General features: G+C 38.0%; 1 protein-coding gene across 1 annotated transcript; it reads left to right on the top strand.

Annotated features, from left to right (window-relative positions):
* Positions 1-10,434: 10,434 nt before the first annotated feature.
* On the top strand, positions 10,435-14,024 carry LOC145002083 (cold-regulated protein 27-like). The gene is made up of 5 exons (XM_078961382.1): positions 10,435-10,693; positions 11,470-11,664; positions 11,762-11,960; positions 13,588-13,700; positions 13,787-14,024. The coding sequence occupies exons 1-5, from the start codon at positions 10,574-10,576 to the stop codon at positions 13,829-13,831; spliced, it is 672 nt and encodes a 223-aa protein (XP_078817508.1). The 5' UTR covers positions 10,435-10,573; the 3' UTR covers positions 13,832-14,024.
* Positions 14,025-16,371: the final 2,347 nt, after the last annotated feature.

Raw genomic sequence — 16,371 nt, 5'->3', positions numbered from 1 at the left:
GCCGTCACAAACTTCCACCAGTCCTTCGCTCCGAAGCAAAGCTGGTTCAGTGCGAACCGAACCCTCAGATGCTCTGGACATGAACACATATAGAAGCATCCCTCAATATCAGAAACCCATCTCATCACAACAATCGGATCCTGCATCTTATCAAACTCTGGTGGCTTCGTGTTGCTGAACTCCCGGAACAGCAACGAATCGGCACCCTGAGGTCTGGCAGTAGCAACAGCTGCGGTAGCTGCAGCGCCTGCAGCCTTATTAACCGCTGCGTATTTCTCATCAAAAGTCTCAATCAGAGTGGTCTTGATAGACCCAAACATCTCTGGAATCTCGGTACGGATGACCGCAACCACCTCCTCATGGATCATCTGACGGAGCTCCTCATCGCTCATCCCGCTGGTCCCTGGTTTGTGGCGTGTCCCAACCATGATGTCTCTGAAATACAACATAAAACATATCAGAGACTTGCTCGAACATACATGCACTTGATAACTTGACCCTACTCGTTCCCTGGTACCCCAAGGATTCTTACTTGGGCTGCGCACTGCTCCGGTGTCTTCAGTACTATGGGCCTAATACTACTGTCCACACCGCATCAGTATTCATCCCAAGTCCTCCTCCTAGGATCCTAAGTCCCAAGTACTCTACTCTCACTATGCATAGTCTACTCTCTAGAAGATCTCTCATAGCTCCTCGCTGCTATCTACTCGCTCTCAAGCATCTACTAGCAAAACCCCTACGCTAAGGCATCACAAATCAGGCCACTCTAGTCCTAATAAGAATACCTAGCCTATTCTAGCATGCATATCATATCATAACATTTCTCATAACTCATAATGTAAAGGGTATTTTTGGAAATCGCCGTTCGGGCGCTGGTTGATCGTACACACTGCTCTACTCTGCTCTTTCAAAAAAAATTTACTCGTTGATAAAATTTTGTGAATTTTATTTTGAAAATATCTGAAATCCTCAGTTTGAGTACCGAGTTGCCCAAAGGTGCACCCGAATCCCTCAAACCAAGGCTCTAATACCAACTTGTAACACCTAAATTTTCTAAACAATTTTTACATTTTCCAAAAACATACTTTCATTCATATATATTATAAAAATGTCATTGTATCATATAAAAACCATAGAAACACAACCCAAGATCATAATACATAAAAACTCCTCGTGTGTGTATTGATCATGCCGGCGCCTTCCCGCGATCCTCACTGGTACCTAAAACACATAACACAACACTGTAAGCAAAAATGCTTAGTGATTTCCCCAAAATACCACATATAACACATATTAACCACTCGAGGCTATAACTCTGTGGACCCTCTGGTCCTAACTCTATGAACCCTCCAGTTCTAACTCTATAAACACTGGAACATACACAGCATAAATCACATAGAAATAATGCAGTGCATCACAATCACAGAAATAGCATACAAGATACTCTGTCATATAACTCTAATTACCACTCTAGGTAAAGTCTAGTGAGAAGACTCACCTCGGGTATCTAAGATAATCTCGCACTCAAACACACTGATCTAGCCCCCGCCTAAACACAAAACAACACTCTCAAATAAATAATGGCTTTCAAAGGCTAGATTAAATCCACTCTACAATTCCACAGAAGGGTAAAAGATCATTTTACCCCTCCCTGACCCTAAAAGTACAGGGGTTGACCAAAACCCTAAAAGTCAACGGAAGTCAACAGAAAGCAGTACGCGACGCATACCTTCTCCCCAAACCTACAGGCTCCCTCATGTGGCCTGCTGCATTTCCTGTAGCGGCCCTGACCCAACTGGCCTTTCGGCCTAGTGTCCGATCCCTTGGGTTTCTTCCCTGAAGCCCCAGTCATCAGTCCCTCATCGACCTTCCTCTTTTGGATGTGCTCCAAATCAATCTCCCTCTCCCTTGCCCTGGCAATCATGGACTCCAAGGTGGGACAAGCTAGAAAGCTAACATGCTCCTGAATATCGTCTCGTAACATGTCGTGATAGCGGGTCCTCCTCATATCCTTGTCTCCCGCATACTAGGGCACCAATAAAGCCCTCTCTCGGAACTTGGCGGTGATCTCTACCAATGTCTTAGTCTTATGCCACATATCCAGGAACTCTCAGGCGAACTACTGAAGCTCCACCACAGGTGCGAACTCAGCCCTGAACCGGGTCACGAAATCTGGCCATGTCATAGCCTGAATAGCCGAGGTTCCCAAAGATTCACCAACCGACTCCCACCAATCCTTGGCCTTGTCCCTCAAGAATCCTGTTGCATATCGTACCTTCGACCCCTCTAGGCAGAAGCTGGTCAACTGTGCAGACTCAATGTCTACAATCCACCGTCTGGAAAAAATGGGGTCCTTCTCCCCATGGAAATCTGGCGCACCACTACCCCTGAAGTCCTTAAAGGACAGTGTGCGTGATCTTGCTTGGCTAGTCACCATGTCACTCCTGAATGCCCTGAGGCAATCCTCCATCAACTCCACTATCCCTTCCTTGATCAACCCAAAGATAACCGGGGTCGCATCGAGGATGCCTCTAGTAATCTCTAACGCGATAAACTCGCATAGCCTCTCATCTACTGGTTCGGAACCCGAACCCGAACCTGATCCCTCTCTTGAGCTGCCAAATGCTGGTCTAGGGCGTAGTACCACCATTCTGTGAACGCATAATGACAATCGTCAGAAACATTGACATATCTAGAGGGATCACATCTACCACAAGTTCACTGGTCTTGTCTCAGCCTTCCTTGACTTAAGTACGGATCCTCTGCTTTCAGTAGTACGAGCCAATACTACCTTCCACATTTATCCGTACTTTCCTCAAGAACTGCCTTGACTCCACCAAGTCCCTTCTACTACTATTTTTCTTTGCTACTCTTCATCCTAGGCTTAACCTAGGGAAATCTCCAATTCCAATCAGTCCTCAGCTGATGAAGGTCTCTTCATAATGCCAATTATCTACCACCTGAATACTATAACATGCAAAGAGGCTTGGATAATCCTTCGAGTAAGGGACTCATCCCTTCCACGGTTAAGACTCAGATAATAGCTACACAATAGGGTCAAATCAAATACTCTAAGATTATTCAACCCTGATTGCATGGGACTTTAACGTATTCACCTAATAGCTAACTCCTATTACCTAGAGTCCTACAAAGCACAAAGTAAGCAGCATTCAGACAAGAATGGAACAACTCAAGAAATTCTATGCACATAAAAATAATCTGTACTAGCATGCGATGTAAACTCATATAATCAGGCATAACCTAAAAGGCTATCCTATCACTAACTGATCAGTAGTATCATGTAGCTCAGCAAGCACATACAACGGGCATATAAGGCATATTCCTAGATCCTTAGCCCTAATCTAGCATGCAGATCTACTAGCTGGTAATCATAACATAAACTTATATGGGTACTTCAGGGAAAACTTACTTGAGCTCGGCTGGTCATGCACATCACACATCTTGTTCTTTCTCAAAACTCTTTAACTTAGATTTTAGAAAACCATTTTCTTTGTAAAAATCTTTTAATCCCTCGGTTTGAGTCCAGACAATCCCGAGGGTGTGTCCGAATCCCTCAAACCAAGGCTCTGATACCAACACGTAACGTCCCAAATTCCGAGTCAAAAAATTTCAATTTTGATATAACGATTTAGAAAACATTTATAATAAAACATCACCATGGCATATCATTTCATAAAACCATGTCTGAAAATCATATCATAAAAGTAGTAACAATGTCAGAGATACAATCCCAAGATATCTCATAAGGCGGAATCCAATATGTGTATGATGTGCAGATACCGTGCCGACTCCTTCCCCTTCGCTGAAGAGGCACCTGAAACAAAACGGAAAAATGTAAGCACAAAGCTTAGTGAGTTTCCCTATTAATCCACATACCATACAGTCATATAGCATGCATACTACCAGGCAATTCAGGGGTGCTCGACCTACCCGATACGACCATTCTAGGTGCCAACCTACCCGTGTCAAGCCATTCTGGGGTGCTGACCTACCCATGTCAAGCCATTCTGGGGTGCTGACCTACCTGTGTCAAGCCATTCTGGGGTGTTGGCCTACCCATCGGTCCTAACAACCGAACCTCGAGGACTATTTCACCACTACTGCTACCATAACATATATCATAACATAAACATACTATCATACATATCTGGGGTGTCGGAACTACCCTTCGGTCCTAACAACCGAACTTGGGATTATCCCCTCCTACTACCACTATCACATATAACATATCATGCCAACATGTAAACATATCATCACATACTGTCAGACATATTTAGGGTGCCTAACCTACCCTTCGGTTCTAGCAACCGAAGTCTACTACTATCACATATAACAAATCATGCCAACATATAACATATCAGGTAGTAGCAAACCTAGATGATATCACAAATACAATCATCTAACATATAACTCCTACTGGTGGGCTGGCATTGTGGCCGTAGACCCACCGCTACCAAAAGGTAACTCACCTCGTAAGCTTGACTGCTGAAAAGCTGATCGACAGATGTCTGACTGCTGCTCTGGTGATCCTCTGGCTATAAATCCATAAAACACTTAATCAGACACCGCTAACTACTCTTAAGGTAAAATGACTATTTTACCCCTAACCAATTTAAAGTTAAAGTCAACTTCCAGTTGACTTGACTCGCCGAGTTGGGCCACCAACTCGTCGAGTCCCTATCCTTTCATCTGTCCTTCTTCATGCCTCTACTCGTCGATTTTGGCAGCGACTCTACGAGTTCTCCTTCTAAAACAACCCCGAATGAACCTTCATCTGACTCACCAAGTTGTATAAACAACTCATCGAGTTCATCTCCATCCTATGAACAAGTCCTACCCTTGGCTCGTCGAGTTGTATGAACAACTCGTCGAGTTCATCTTTGAAAATTAGGAGATTGCCTTGGACTCGCCGAGTCTGTTCATACACTCGTCGAGTCCTATGATCTCTAGGTCTTTGGCTAGGTCCAATGTGTTGGGTCACTCTCCTGGACCCCTCTAAGACCACTCTAACACTCACTAGGTTCCTTCGAACCATAACAGAAAAGGGAAGTCAAGCCATGGACTCGCCGAGTCCTATGAATGACTCGCCGAGTCGAGAATGAGCAAGTCTCATTTCTCGATTACTGATGTACAAACTCGAACTCCTCTGGCCTCCTCTTGATTCCGCAAGCCTTTCTCTTCCTTCTTATGTTCCAAAATCACCAAAAACCACCACAAAGGCCTTAGATCTTTACACAACCGATAGGGTTTGATATGGAGAGTTCTGAGAGCAATAGGGACGAAAGGAGGCTGAATGAGATGCTTAAATATGGTGCAATCCCTTAGATTAGGATTTTGTCCAAACAGCGCCTACTCGTTGAGTCGGTTAGCCGACTCGTCGAGTAGGTCACTAAACTCCCATGTCCAAAGTCGATTCTACTCGATGAGTTGGACCTTCAACTCGGCGAGTCCCAAGGAAAAATGTTATAATTACTTGAATGAAAATACGTACCAGGAACCGGGTGCTACAAATATATTAGAACTTGTAATATATTAATATAAATCATAAACATACTATTCTCAAAAGACTATCCATATAAATTGTTCCGATGAAGTGCAACCCAAATGGACCATGCTACTCCTGGGTCAAATACATACCAATAATAGTTATGGGCTTAGGTATCTAATCCAACTGTTTTGTTGTATGATTCCCAAATGTCTCGATCACAACATCAAAATGTACTTTTGGTGGTAAATAGTAGGTATTATATGAATGTTAAGTTATCAAAATAGAACATAGTCGTCAGTACATTAAGTTGCTTTGGGTTACATGGGTCTTGGAGAGTGTACCTCTCTTGATTTACTACTACTAGTTGTGATGAAAGATGCAATAAGCCTAAGATATAGTGTGAGTAGTGTTGTCACTAAATTACTCGGCTATACTAGTCTATCATATGCCATGATGTTGCACAAGGTGCCCAACCATTTCACAAGAGGCTTCCTCCGCTCTTTGTTCTGCTAAGGCTGCCCTAACCTTAGCTACAAGGATTTGTTGCCTCATGGTGGCCACTTCCTCCTATAAGGAGTGTAGACGGTTTGTAATTTTCTCTTTTTCTCCTTGCTGGTTCAGTATAGCTCATGAATGGTGTTTTTGTTCTTCGCGGAGGCGTCAAATTCGTATTGTCGTATTCCGGGCTTCGCCTCCAATCTCCATGACCTCATGACGAAGAGCCCGAACCTGGGTGTTTAGACGGGCCATTTGTGGTACAATTGGAGGTAGTGCTTGATTTGTGAGGGTGCTAGGGCCCAGAGTATGGTGCAGTGTGTGCATGCCTAATGCGGATCGTCGGTCGTCTCCTCTAGCCCAAGCATGTAGTTGGGTTGCCCCTTGTGGAGGCGCGTCCTGGAAGGAAGGATGTGAAAGGGTCTCTTGCCTGCTCCTGATAGGGTAAGGTTCACTAATAATTTCTCCAATGCTTTTCTCCTCTCCTGACCCCTCATCAGTGCCTCCTCCTTGTAATCCACCTCTTGGTATTATTTAGGACCCTATTCTGGGTTCTCCTCATGAACCTCTTCTGGTTCTCCTTGATCCATCTGTTGGCTGCCATGGCTGGGTAGTAGGGGTCCTCATTGTGAAATTCAACCATGTTGTCTGTGCGAGAATAGAGGTATAAGAACTACATAGAGGGTTTAAGTGTATCCTTTTATGGTATCCTACAATACTCCTATAGTATTTTAAATTTTGCGTTTGATTCTTGATATCTTAGTGTTGGTAAGTGTTAGACTCGTTGTTCACTACAACCATTTCCCAACATGTGTTAGTCACACCTCGGATAAATATAGTTGCTCAGGCTATATTTATTCAAGGTCTTAATTATATATCCCAAGCCCTACCCGTAGTTTTCAACTCATCAAACTACTTTTATTATGCTTTCGTTATGAGACTGCCCTAACTTGTATGTACTTATACTTTACTTAAAAATATTATTAAATTTTTAAAAGTATATATGTAGTCAGAGTGTTTTTGCCCCATTGTATTTATAGTTATATATATCTTTGTATGGTTTGATATACTAGTTCACTATAAACAATGCTATGATACCAATCTGTCACACCCCTGAACCGGAACAATGGAAACGTCCGAGGGTGGATGACGTCCTGTACAATATCATAACGATTGAATTTAAATGAATCATAGCAACCCAAAACATCATACATTGAGATTACAAGTTTACATTGTTTACAAACGTTGTTTATTCCAAAAGTTAAATACAAGTAACTGAAAAGTAGAATTCATGATGTAGCAACGCCTTCCCTCAAAATGGTTTGAATAAATGTTTACTGGTTTCCTGAGAATACAAGTGATTTTGAAAGTGTCAACAATTAAGTTGGTGAGTTCATAAACATTTTGTATGAGAAGGATTTGTAATGGTTTTGTGTAAAATGATTTTGTAAACTTTTAGAAAATATGATATTTTCTTTAAAAATGAGTTGTAAGTCTTACACCCAAGATTAAAATGTATTTATTTCCTTTGTATGTTTTCCTTGTAAAATGATAATGTATGTTTCTAGGAAATCCAATATTTGCTTGAATATGAACTGTAGTCTTTAATATAATGTACCTAACATAAAAGTGTATAATTACACTAGATTTGAAGGAATACTTACCAAGAATCTAAGAATAATCTTAGAGAACTTGAACTTGGAGGTTGTTTGGTTATGCTTGTTGAGAGAGTATGGAGTAATAAGAGATAAAATGGAAATGTTGGTGTTTGTGGAGATGATCTCGTCCAAAGATAAGGTGGTAAATGATGGGATGTTTACTTGGATATCTGTTGGTTAATTACTTGGAATACTATTGGGTAATATATAGCATGGGAAAAGAGGAAAAGCATCTAAATCACAAAGTCAAAACCTCTTATCTGCTTCCCTAAACCGAAATCACCCTAGAAAGGGTCATAGAGGTGTTTTCGGCCATACATGACCGAAATCACCTTATTCCCTTTGTGATTTCGGTCCTAACCCCTCTAACAAATAAGTTTTCGGCCTTAGTGGGCTTGTAGCTTGGGGTTTTCGGTCTTATTGCTTCATGGGAGGGTGATTTCGATCTTAGGTCGACCGAAATCCCATTCTTTGTGGGGGTGATAGGCTTAAACTATAAATTAATGTTTTAGTTTCATGATTTGTGTTCCTACCATTTGATTTGACTTGTCTTGTTATGCTGTCACTTGTTGAATCTTAAAGGTTTATTACGAATATGATCTTCAAAGCATATATTCCTATATATACACTTATCCAAACGATGCCCTCTTGGTTTTCAAAGTTTTATTGCAACAAACTATGTTGTGAGTTCACTTGCACATGATTACAATTTAGACCTTGCATGATCCAAATTTTTCGGGTTGTCACAGATGTCACATTGGCATTCAATGAAGTTGGAGTTGAATGACCATTGAACTTTTCAATGGAAAAAAGGAAAGTTTTCAAATCTTATATAGATACTATAAATTAGCTTTTGTAATTTTCTATTGAAATTTGTAGAGTTTAATGCATTGCAGGAAAAAATTGATTGAGTTGTATGAAATGTAGAAAAATAATGTGACAATCCACTGAAATCTATGAGGTTCAATGCATTGTGGATGTCCTTACCCAGAAAATCTAAAGTTTATATATTCCCGAATATTATTTTAAACGTAAAAACCAAATCGGGAGATTTCGGCTATTCCAACTTTTGGTTTTGATTTGTCAAGATTTTTTTACACAGAATAGCAGTTATATTGGTTTCATTTGTGATTGTTGAGGCCACAATATGTCGTCTCATTTATCATCACCTATAAAGGTTTTTATTTAGGCCCCATTAAGATACACATTGGATTAGGGTCTTCTGTATCGGTGATTGTTTTCACCAAGACTAATAATAGTGGTCACCAAAGAAGACAAATGGAGATAAGGAAGAGGGAGGAGGGGGCCGGGTAAGGGAATGAAAACTTGAGTGGTTAAAAGTGGGGTGTGGTGTGCTCTTTTTTCTTTTTTTATTTACATACATATTAATAAACATAAAAAAATGTTAATAATAAACAAAACAAGTATATTAGTCCTTGTGATGTCGACAACCTCTCCACAATATTTTATTTTTGTTTTGGATGTCTATGGAAGTTGAGATGTTTTTTAGACTTCATCCGAAGAAAAGCGTAAATTACATATACAAAATTTGCAATTTACTCTTCATTTTTTTTAAATCTATATATTATGTAAACCTTATTTTCAAGTAATATTTTGAAAAGTATGATATAACTTAAACAACAACAAAATAAGCAATTATTAAACATCTTAAATATATAAGCATATTATGTTAACTTACTTTTTTTTATAAGACTTTCAAAATGTTTTACAAATTATTATTTGATTAGGTGTAAGACCCATGTATTACATGGGTTTAATTATATATATATATATATATATATATATATATATATATATATATATATATATATATATATATAATTTTAACAATTTAAAAAGTTTGAATTTATAAGAAAAATGAAACAAAAAATTGAATTATTAAAATTAATGAGACTTTAATGTATTGAATACATTACATATATAAACTTTTTCTAATAAATACTTTACATATATATTACCTTACACATTAAATGTGAAATTTTAATTTAATAAAATGAAAAATACAATAAAATGACAAGTGGAAAATAAAAAATTTAAATTTTTTTTAAAATACCATGTATCCAAATGAATGAGAAGAAGACATGTGACAAAAAACCTTCATTTATTATAGTAGATTTCTTGATATCGGATATTTTTTAAATAAATATGAGGCTGTGATATAAAAGAAGTATATAACAAAGAATATTAACATCGGATCGAAACTTTGTTTTCATACTTTTGTGCTCCACTTAATATGATATAATCGTTGTGATGATATATATGGACTGACATTTTTAAATTACATTGTACATACAAATTACAAATTATTTTTGTCTGTATCCTTCATATATACAACTTGTATTCTTCATATACAACTTTTTGGATCGAAACTTTATTTTGATATTTTTATGATCCATTTTATATGATCTAATAATTTCCATGTTATATATGAACGGTTGACACTCGAAAATCGCATTTATATCTATATAGATTGCAAAGAAATTACAATGCACATCAAAATTAGGTTTTGAACCCTTACATAATTTGTCTTTATAGTTTTTGTTTTTATTATCTGAAAAAAAAAAAAAAAAAATCCGTGGCATACTTAAATACTAGTCTTTGAAATAAATTACTGAGGCAAAAAGATATTACTTGAACAAAGTATAGGAGGCGTGGATATTTTGAGAAGCAGCAAAAATATCTACACCGTACAAATAAAAATCCGCCGCGCAGCAAAATATCTAAAGTCAAACATGAACGTCGGACTGACATGGCGCCATGCCATGTGGAAAAGCTATGACATCTGGCACTTCTATTCATTGCGCTCCCCGAATCATTTAACAAAACTCTTTGGCTCATCCTCAAAATCCACAACCACCGCCATTTATTCTTCTTTTTATTCTCTGTTGATATGGAGTATACGCTTCCGCCGCCGGTGACGGAGGCGCCACCATGTTCGGTGGCGTCGCAGATGATGGGGGACGAAGCGGGGTTGAGTAATTTTGTCGAGCAGGAGGAGAGTTCAATTATGGTATGAATCTTTATCATTATGAATATATATGGTCACATACTAGTGTTTATTTCTTGGGTTTTATCTTTGTATTGTAAATTGTAATGGTGATTTTCTAAGAATTTTATAATGTTAATGTGGCTTTTAGGTTTGATTTGGAATAATAACAATTATTATACTTTTTGGTAGTATTGTTCTTGGGATTGTTTAATATCATTCTAACGACATGTTGGTTATTGGGGAGATAATTAGGATCCAGTCTTTTCAATTAAATTTGTTAGTTTTCAATTTTAAAATCTGAACCAACTTTAATTTCTCAAGAGAAGATGGCAAAAACTTTGAGAGGTCCGCTAAGATTCGGACACACAAGATGGATTGCGTGGATTTAGGGTCGTGCTTAATTCAAATGCCCATTACGCAAATCCGAAAGTTTATATAATGCTTGGGCTAGATTTGTTGTCTAATATAATTAGAATTATTATGTCTCAAAAAGGTGGAGTAGTGTGAAGCTTATAAAAAGACTGCAAGGCTTTGATAGTAAATTGACATGTTTATATATATTTTATGTATTATATATTTTTTTCTTTCTTTCTGTTGCTATTTTACAATTTAGAAATGTGCTAGTGAAATTAATCTCCATGGAGGACCATGGTTTACTTTCTGCTACTTTGCTATTTTTGAGTTTTCCATGTCTAGTATTATGTTCCCATTTCTTTGACGTTATCTGTCATTGTGAGGGTTGTTGGATTTCGACATAATTATCATAGAGTTTGAGTAATCTTTTTAAAAAATCTCAGGAATCCCCGAAAAGAGAACCATCAGAATGGACTGATGAGAAGCATAATTTGTACCTAAATTCCATGGAAGCTTCTTTTGTTTATCAGTTATATAATTCATTGGACATGCGATGTGGGGAAACCCAAAACGAGTTCTTGCTAAATACAAAGTCATCTAGGGAAGTTCATTCTGGAACCCATTATCCTTCTGGCGAGGTTTGAATTGATGCATCTTGATTTTTATCTATCGACTTGTAATCTTTCTTTTTCCCTACTTAAGATATATATATTTTTTTGTTTATATGTTTGTTAGTTTAAGGTTCTACAACATGGCTCTTGGTCAAGGATTGATTTCAGGAGAGAAAATTCGGTTGTGAATGTAGCTGATAGACCCATTGTGACTTCAAGTAATCCATGGATTCAGCATTTTAGGAAAGCTAAGGAATCCCTTTCACCCCAGGAAAACGGGACATTAAGTACAATAACTCACCACACAAGTTATGGTAACACAGGTATTTGCAACTTCACCCAATATATATTTTAACGAATGAACACTTGTCTTTTTTACCATTTTATCGATTTAGCCACTTAAATATAGGGAAATCTTCAGAAAAATCCTAAAATTTTACCCTAATTTACGAAAAAGTCCCAAACTAAAATTTCTTTACGAGAAAGCATGAATTACCGGTAAAAACGACGATTTGACCCTTTTTTCCCAGTTTACCGGTTTCACTACTTATCAGTTTCATTAAAGTCCTATTATTTTACCCTAATTTACGAATAAATCCCATTATTTTACCCTAATTTACGAATAAGTCTCAAACTAAAATTGGCGATATAGTCCTTTTCTCCATCAAACATACATTTTGTCGATTTCATTGCTGATTTAGACACGTAGTCGTTAAATTAGTTGATAAGATGGGTACGATGGGTTATATAATACTATATTTAGTGTAAAATTTGATATTCATCTCATCGGTTCATTTATCGCTATATATCTAGGTCAGCAATAAAATCAATAAAATGTGTGTTTCCAAGAAAAAATGGCAGGAAATGAGCTGATGTTTGATGTGATGGATATATTTGGTTGCATAAGATTAGATAGACAATTTGAAACTTCTTATAAACATAATAAATAACGTAGTTACTGCTAGTTTATGTGATTATTACAGTCTTCGTTGGATGCATTTTATATTCCAAAAAATATACAATATATCAAGATATCAAGTTTTATGGTAAACATAGCATTATATAACCCAACATATCCATCTCATCGGCTCATTTAATGATTAGGCATTCAGGTCAGCGATAAAATCGGTAAAATGTATGTTACATGGAGAAAAGAGCCAAATTATCACTAAATTTTAGTTTGGGACTTATTCCTAAATTAGTATAAAATAATGGGACTTTAATGAAACATGTAAATAAAGAAACCGATAAACCGGGAAAATAGGATTAAATCGCTATTTTTACCGGTAAATCATGCTTTTTCGTAAACAAATCTTTGTTTAGGATTTTTTCGTAAATTAGGGTAAAATTTTAGGATTTTTCTGGAGATTTCCCCTTAAATAAATTGTATTATGATTGAACCATTACACATATTTTTAACAAATTAAAACAAACAAATTTCCAGGTAATTGGGTTTCTAAATATTAACAAAATACAACAACGTACTTTCATCATCTTATAGACTTGGTTATTGAGCAATTATTTTAAATTATTATTATAATAATAGATTGGTTGCTAAATCGATAAAATGATGAAAGTACACTCCAGTTTTCTATATTTTTCCCGGATCAAAAATCCAATAACAAGGAAAAATTCTTTTTTTGATTTTTTTTTCAAAGTGGTTAACATAAGAATAATGGTTTAATCACTAGAGAAAAATAGTGCAAGCAGCTATATCCATAAATGTATTGTACTTATTTACATTTCTTCCTTATATTTACTACAAGATTCATTAATTAATAGTAAAGGCTATATGACTTGCAAGTGTGTTTTTGCTATATGATTTGCCTACACATACGCGGTAGCTTGTGCATATTGGTCGGATGATGGATATATGCAATGTGTGTGTGTTATGTTAGATGGCATCAGAATCATTAATTCATAATTTGGTCTTACTTTCTGACATTGCAGAGGTAATAGATCAAAACTTTGTTGAAGAAGATTGCACTATAGAGAGAGTGACCACACCCTGCAACAAAAAGAGGAAGAATACTTGTGTATTTTCCAAATTAGGCAATGGTCAGGTAATGTGCATGGTTAATGATATGAAAGTAGATGTTCATGAGATTATACACTCATCTAGTCTCTCATTCTTTCTTCTTTTTATCAGGCTGCATCCTTTTGGCACTTGTCCTGTAATGGAAATCGCCAATAACCATGTTTCTGAGGCCTTGTGAGTTGTGAAGTTTCTCAGTGATTTCCAACAAGAGAAAACGGATGGCTTGTTTAGATCTTAATATAACATGAGATTATTTTCCAACAATGGTATTATTTAGGACTTGTTAGCCAATATGATGTTGTGTAACACTAATTTTTCAAATAAAATTTTCAATTTTTATAAAACATAATTCCATCAATATTCATAGAAATAACCCTTTTTAATTGTTCAACAAAATAGTACAAAATCCCAAGATCAGAATGTCAAGCTCCAAACGTGTGTGTACGGATCAAGCCGGTGCCTTCCCACGGTCGTCACTAGTACCTGAAACAAATAACATCAACACTGTAAGCACAAGGCTTAGTGAGTTTCCCAAAATACTGCATATAACACATATTAGCCACTCGAGGCTATTACTCTGTGGGTCCGTGCACCCAAACTCTGTGAACCCTCAGGTTCTAACTCTGTGAACCTTCCGGTTCTAACTCTGTAAACATGCACAGCATCAAACACATAAAAGTAATGCAACACAACACATAACATGCATAGCATACAAATACTCTATCACATAACTCTGGTTACCTACTCAAGGTAAAGTATAGTGAGAAGACTCACCTCGTGTGTCTCGGTAAACCGTAACCCTGAAATCGCTAAACACTCGATCTGCCGAGCTGAAGTCCCCCTATAGCACAATATATCTCTAATTAACACTTTCCCAACTAGGGTTGACCATACCATAACAGGACAATCTAGGTCAACGCTGGTCAACAGTCAACTTGACCGGACTCGGCGAGTGCACTATAGCGACTCGGCGAGTCTGAGCGCATTCACCAATTTCCCTGGAATCCTCTCTTGACACGTCGAGCATCCCCTCCCAACTCGACGAGCTCCACCTGGCACGAGTTGTGGGGCCACCACGACTCAACTCGCCGAGTCTCAAGAACAACTCGGCGAGTCCGGTTTGACTCGGTCCACCTGTCCATCCTGACTCCCCCTTGACCCACTGAGTTCACTCATCCCAACTCGGCGAGGCCACTCGCTGAGTGGTCGTGCAGCATTCAAGCTACTCGCCGAGTCTGCTCTTCGGACTCGGCGAGTCAGAGCCATGCACTGACTCAATCTTGCTCTAAAGGCCAGATCCAGTCCACTAACCCATAGATCCAGTCCCCCCATGCTTATTTAGCACGTAAAGTCACAATCTTGATGCATAAATAACCTCTACATGATCACAAATGATGTTTTTGACTCTACTACTTCAACACAAGGCCAAGGACTCCATTTCCACCCATAAAGCTTGATGAGTGAGGCCCTCTGGACCTCTATGGATCCAGATCCATGGTCTCAACTCAAAGAGGGAACCAAAGGGCACCAAATCACCCCATAAATGATCATATTAAGCCCTAACTTGCATCAAGTTTCACCAAACAGAAAATGGTCCGAAAATAATACCTCTAGAGTGATGATCCAAGCTCCAATCCACGAAATAGCAACCTCCTTTGCTTCCTCTTGCCTAGGGCCTCCTTCTTCTTGCTAAACAACACACACAAGATCAAGATTGGCTCTCTTTCCTTCACAAAACGCTCAAGAACTCTAGGGACACTCTCTGGGGGTTGGGTGAGCGCAAATGACGGCCATAAGGCCCCTTAAATAGGCCACAAACCCGGAGATTTAGGGTTTCATAACACAGCGCAGACTCGCCGAGTCCATACCCTGGACTCGCCGAGTCCAAGTGCGCACCCTCGATCAATCCCGCGTCCCTACTCGGCGAGTCTGAGCCCCGACTCGCCGAGTCCCTCTCACAATATAACACAATTAAACTTACATTATACCTGGTAAAATCCGGATGTTACATGTTGTAATAGAAATCTTAGAAAGAGTGGCATTAGAATCATAGTAGAAGATGGTGTCACACGACTTAAGAAGGTACAAGTATGTGATGATGATCCAAACAAGTGTTGTATACATGACATTGTCAACTTGGCATACTTATTTCAACTTGAAATCCTTTACATACGTATTTTCTGAACCATGTCAACTGCATTTCTTGTTACAAACAAGAATAGATGTAGAAAAAAAAATACGTAACTTAAATAAATGGGCTTAGAAAGCACAAACATTTGCTAATTTTTAAGTGGGTTTTGTATGTAGCTTCAATCGTGAACAAAAGCTTCCGAAAAAGGGGTTAAAATTGACAACAATGGGGTTGCAAAATGATGGCTATGGCTAGATGGAGAGAGTTTGTTATGTGTAGCACTATCACAAAACAGCCTTTCAAACATAGATATTAGCGACTAGGAAATATGTGCAAATCAAACAGTCTTTCCGGTCCATTCAGCCAGAAAGATCTGTTTGGACTTGAAAATATGTGTATCAAACGGGGCCTTAGTGAATATTTTAGATTTTGCATGTTTTATTGTCTATTCATGTTTGACGTTTGAGAGCATTCATGTATTTTGTATGCTTATATTTATGTTTCTATTAGGTATCTTTTAATAAATTCTCTACATGCTCTAGTTCTTTTTTATTCAGGTGTGAGT

Source organism: Lactuca saligna, chromosome 6 (genome assembly GCF_052625555.1).
Source record: "Lactuca saligna cultivar CGN05327 chromosome 6, ASM5262555v1, whole genome shotgun sequence".
Classification (NCBI taxonomy): domain Eukaryota; kingdom Viridiplantae; phylum Streptophyta; class Magnoliopsida; order Asterales; family Asteraceae; genus Lactuca; species Lactuca saligna.
The sequence above is the reverse complement of the archived record's forward strand: the minus strand, read 5'-3'. Positions and strand labels throughout refer to the sequence as shown.

What these genes read in the sequence shown, in the direction of transcription:
- LOC145002083 (XM_078961382.1), top strand. Translation starts at nt 10,574, where the DNA reads ATGGAGTATACGCTTCCGCCGCCGGTGACGGAGGCGCCACCATGTTCG. An exon ending in AGGAGGAGAGTTCAATTATG is followed by an intron (nt 10,694 to 11,469) that starts GTATGAATCTTT and finishes AAAAAATCTCAG; the next exon opens with GAATCCCCGAAAAGAGAACC. An exon ending in CCCATTATCCTTCTGGCGAG is followed by an intron (nt 11,665 to 11,761) that starts GTTTGAATTGAT and finishes TATGTTTGTTAG; the next exon opens with TTTAAGGTTCTACAACATGG.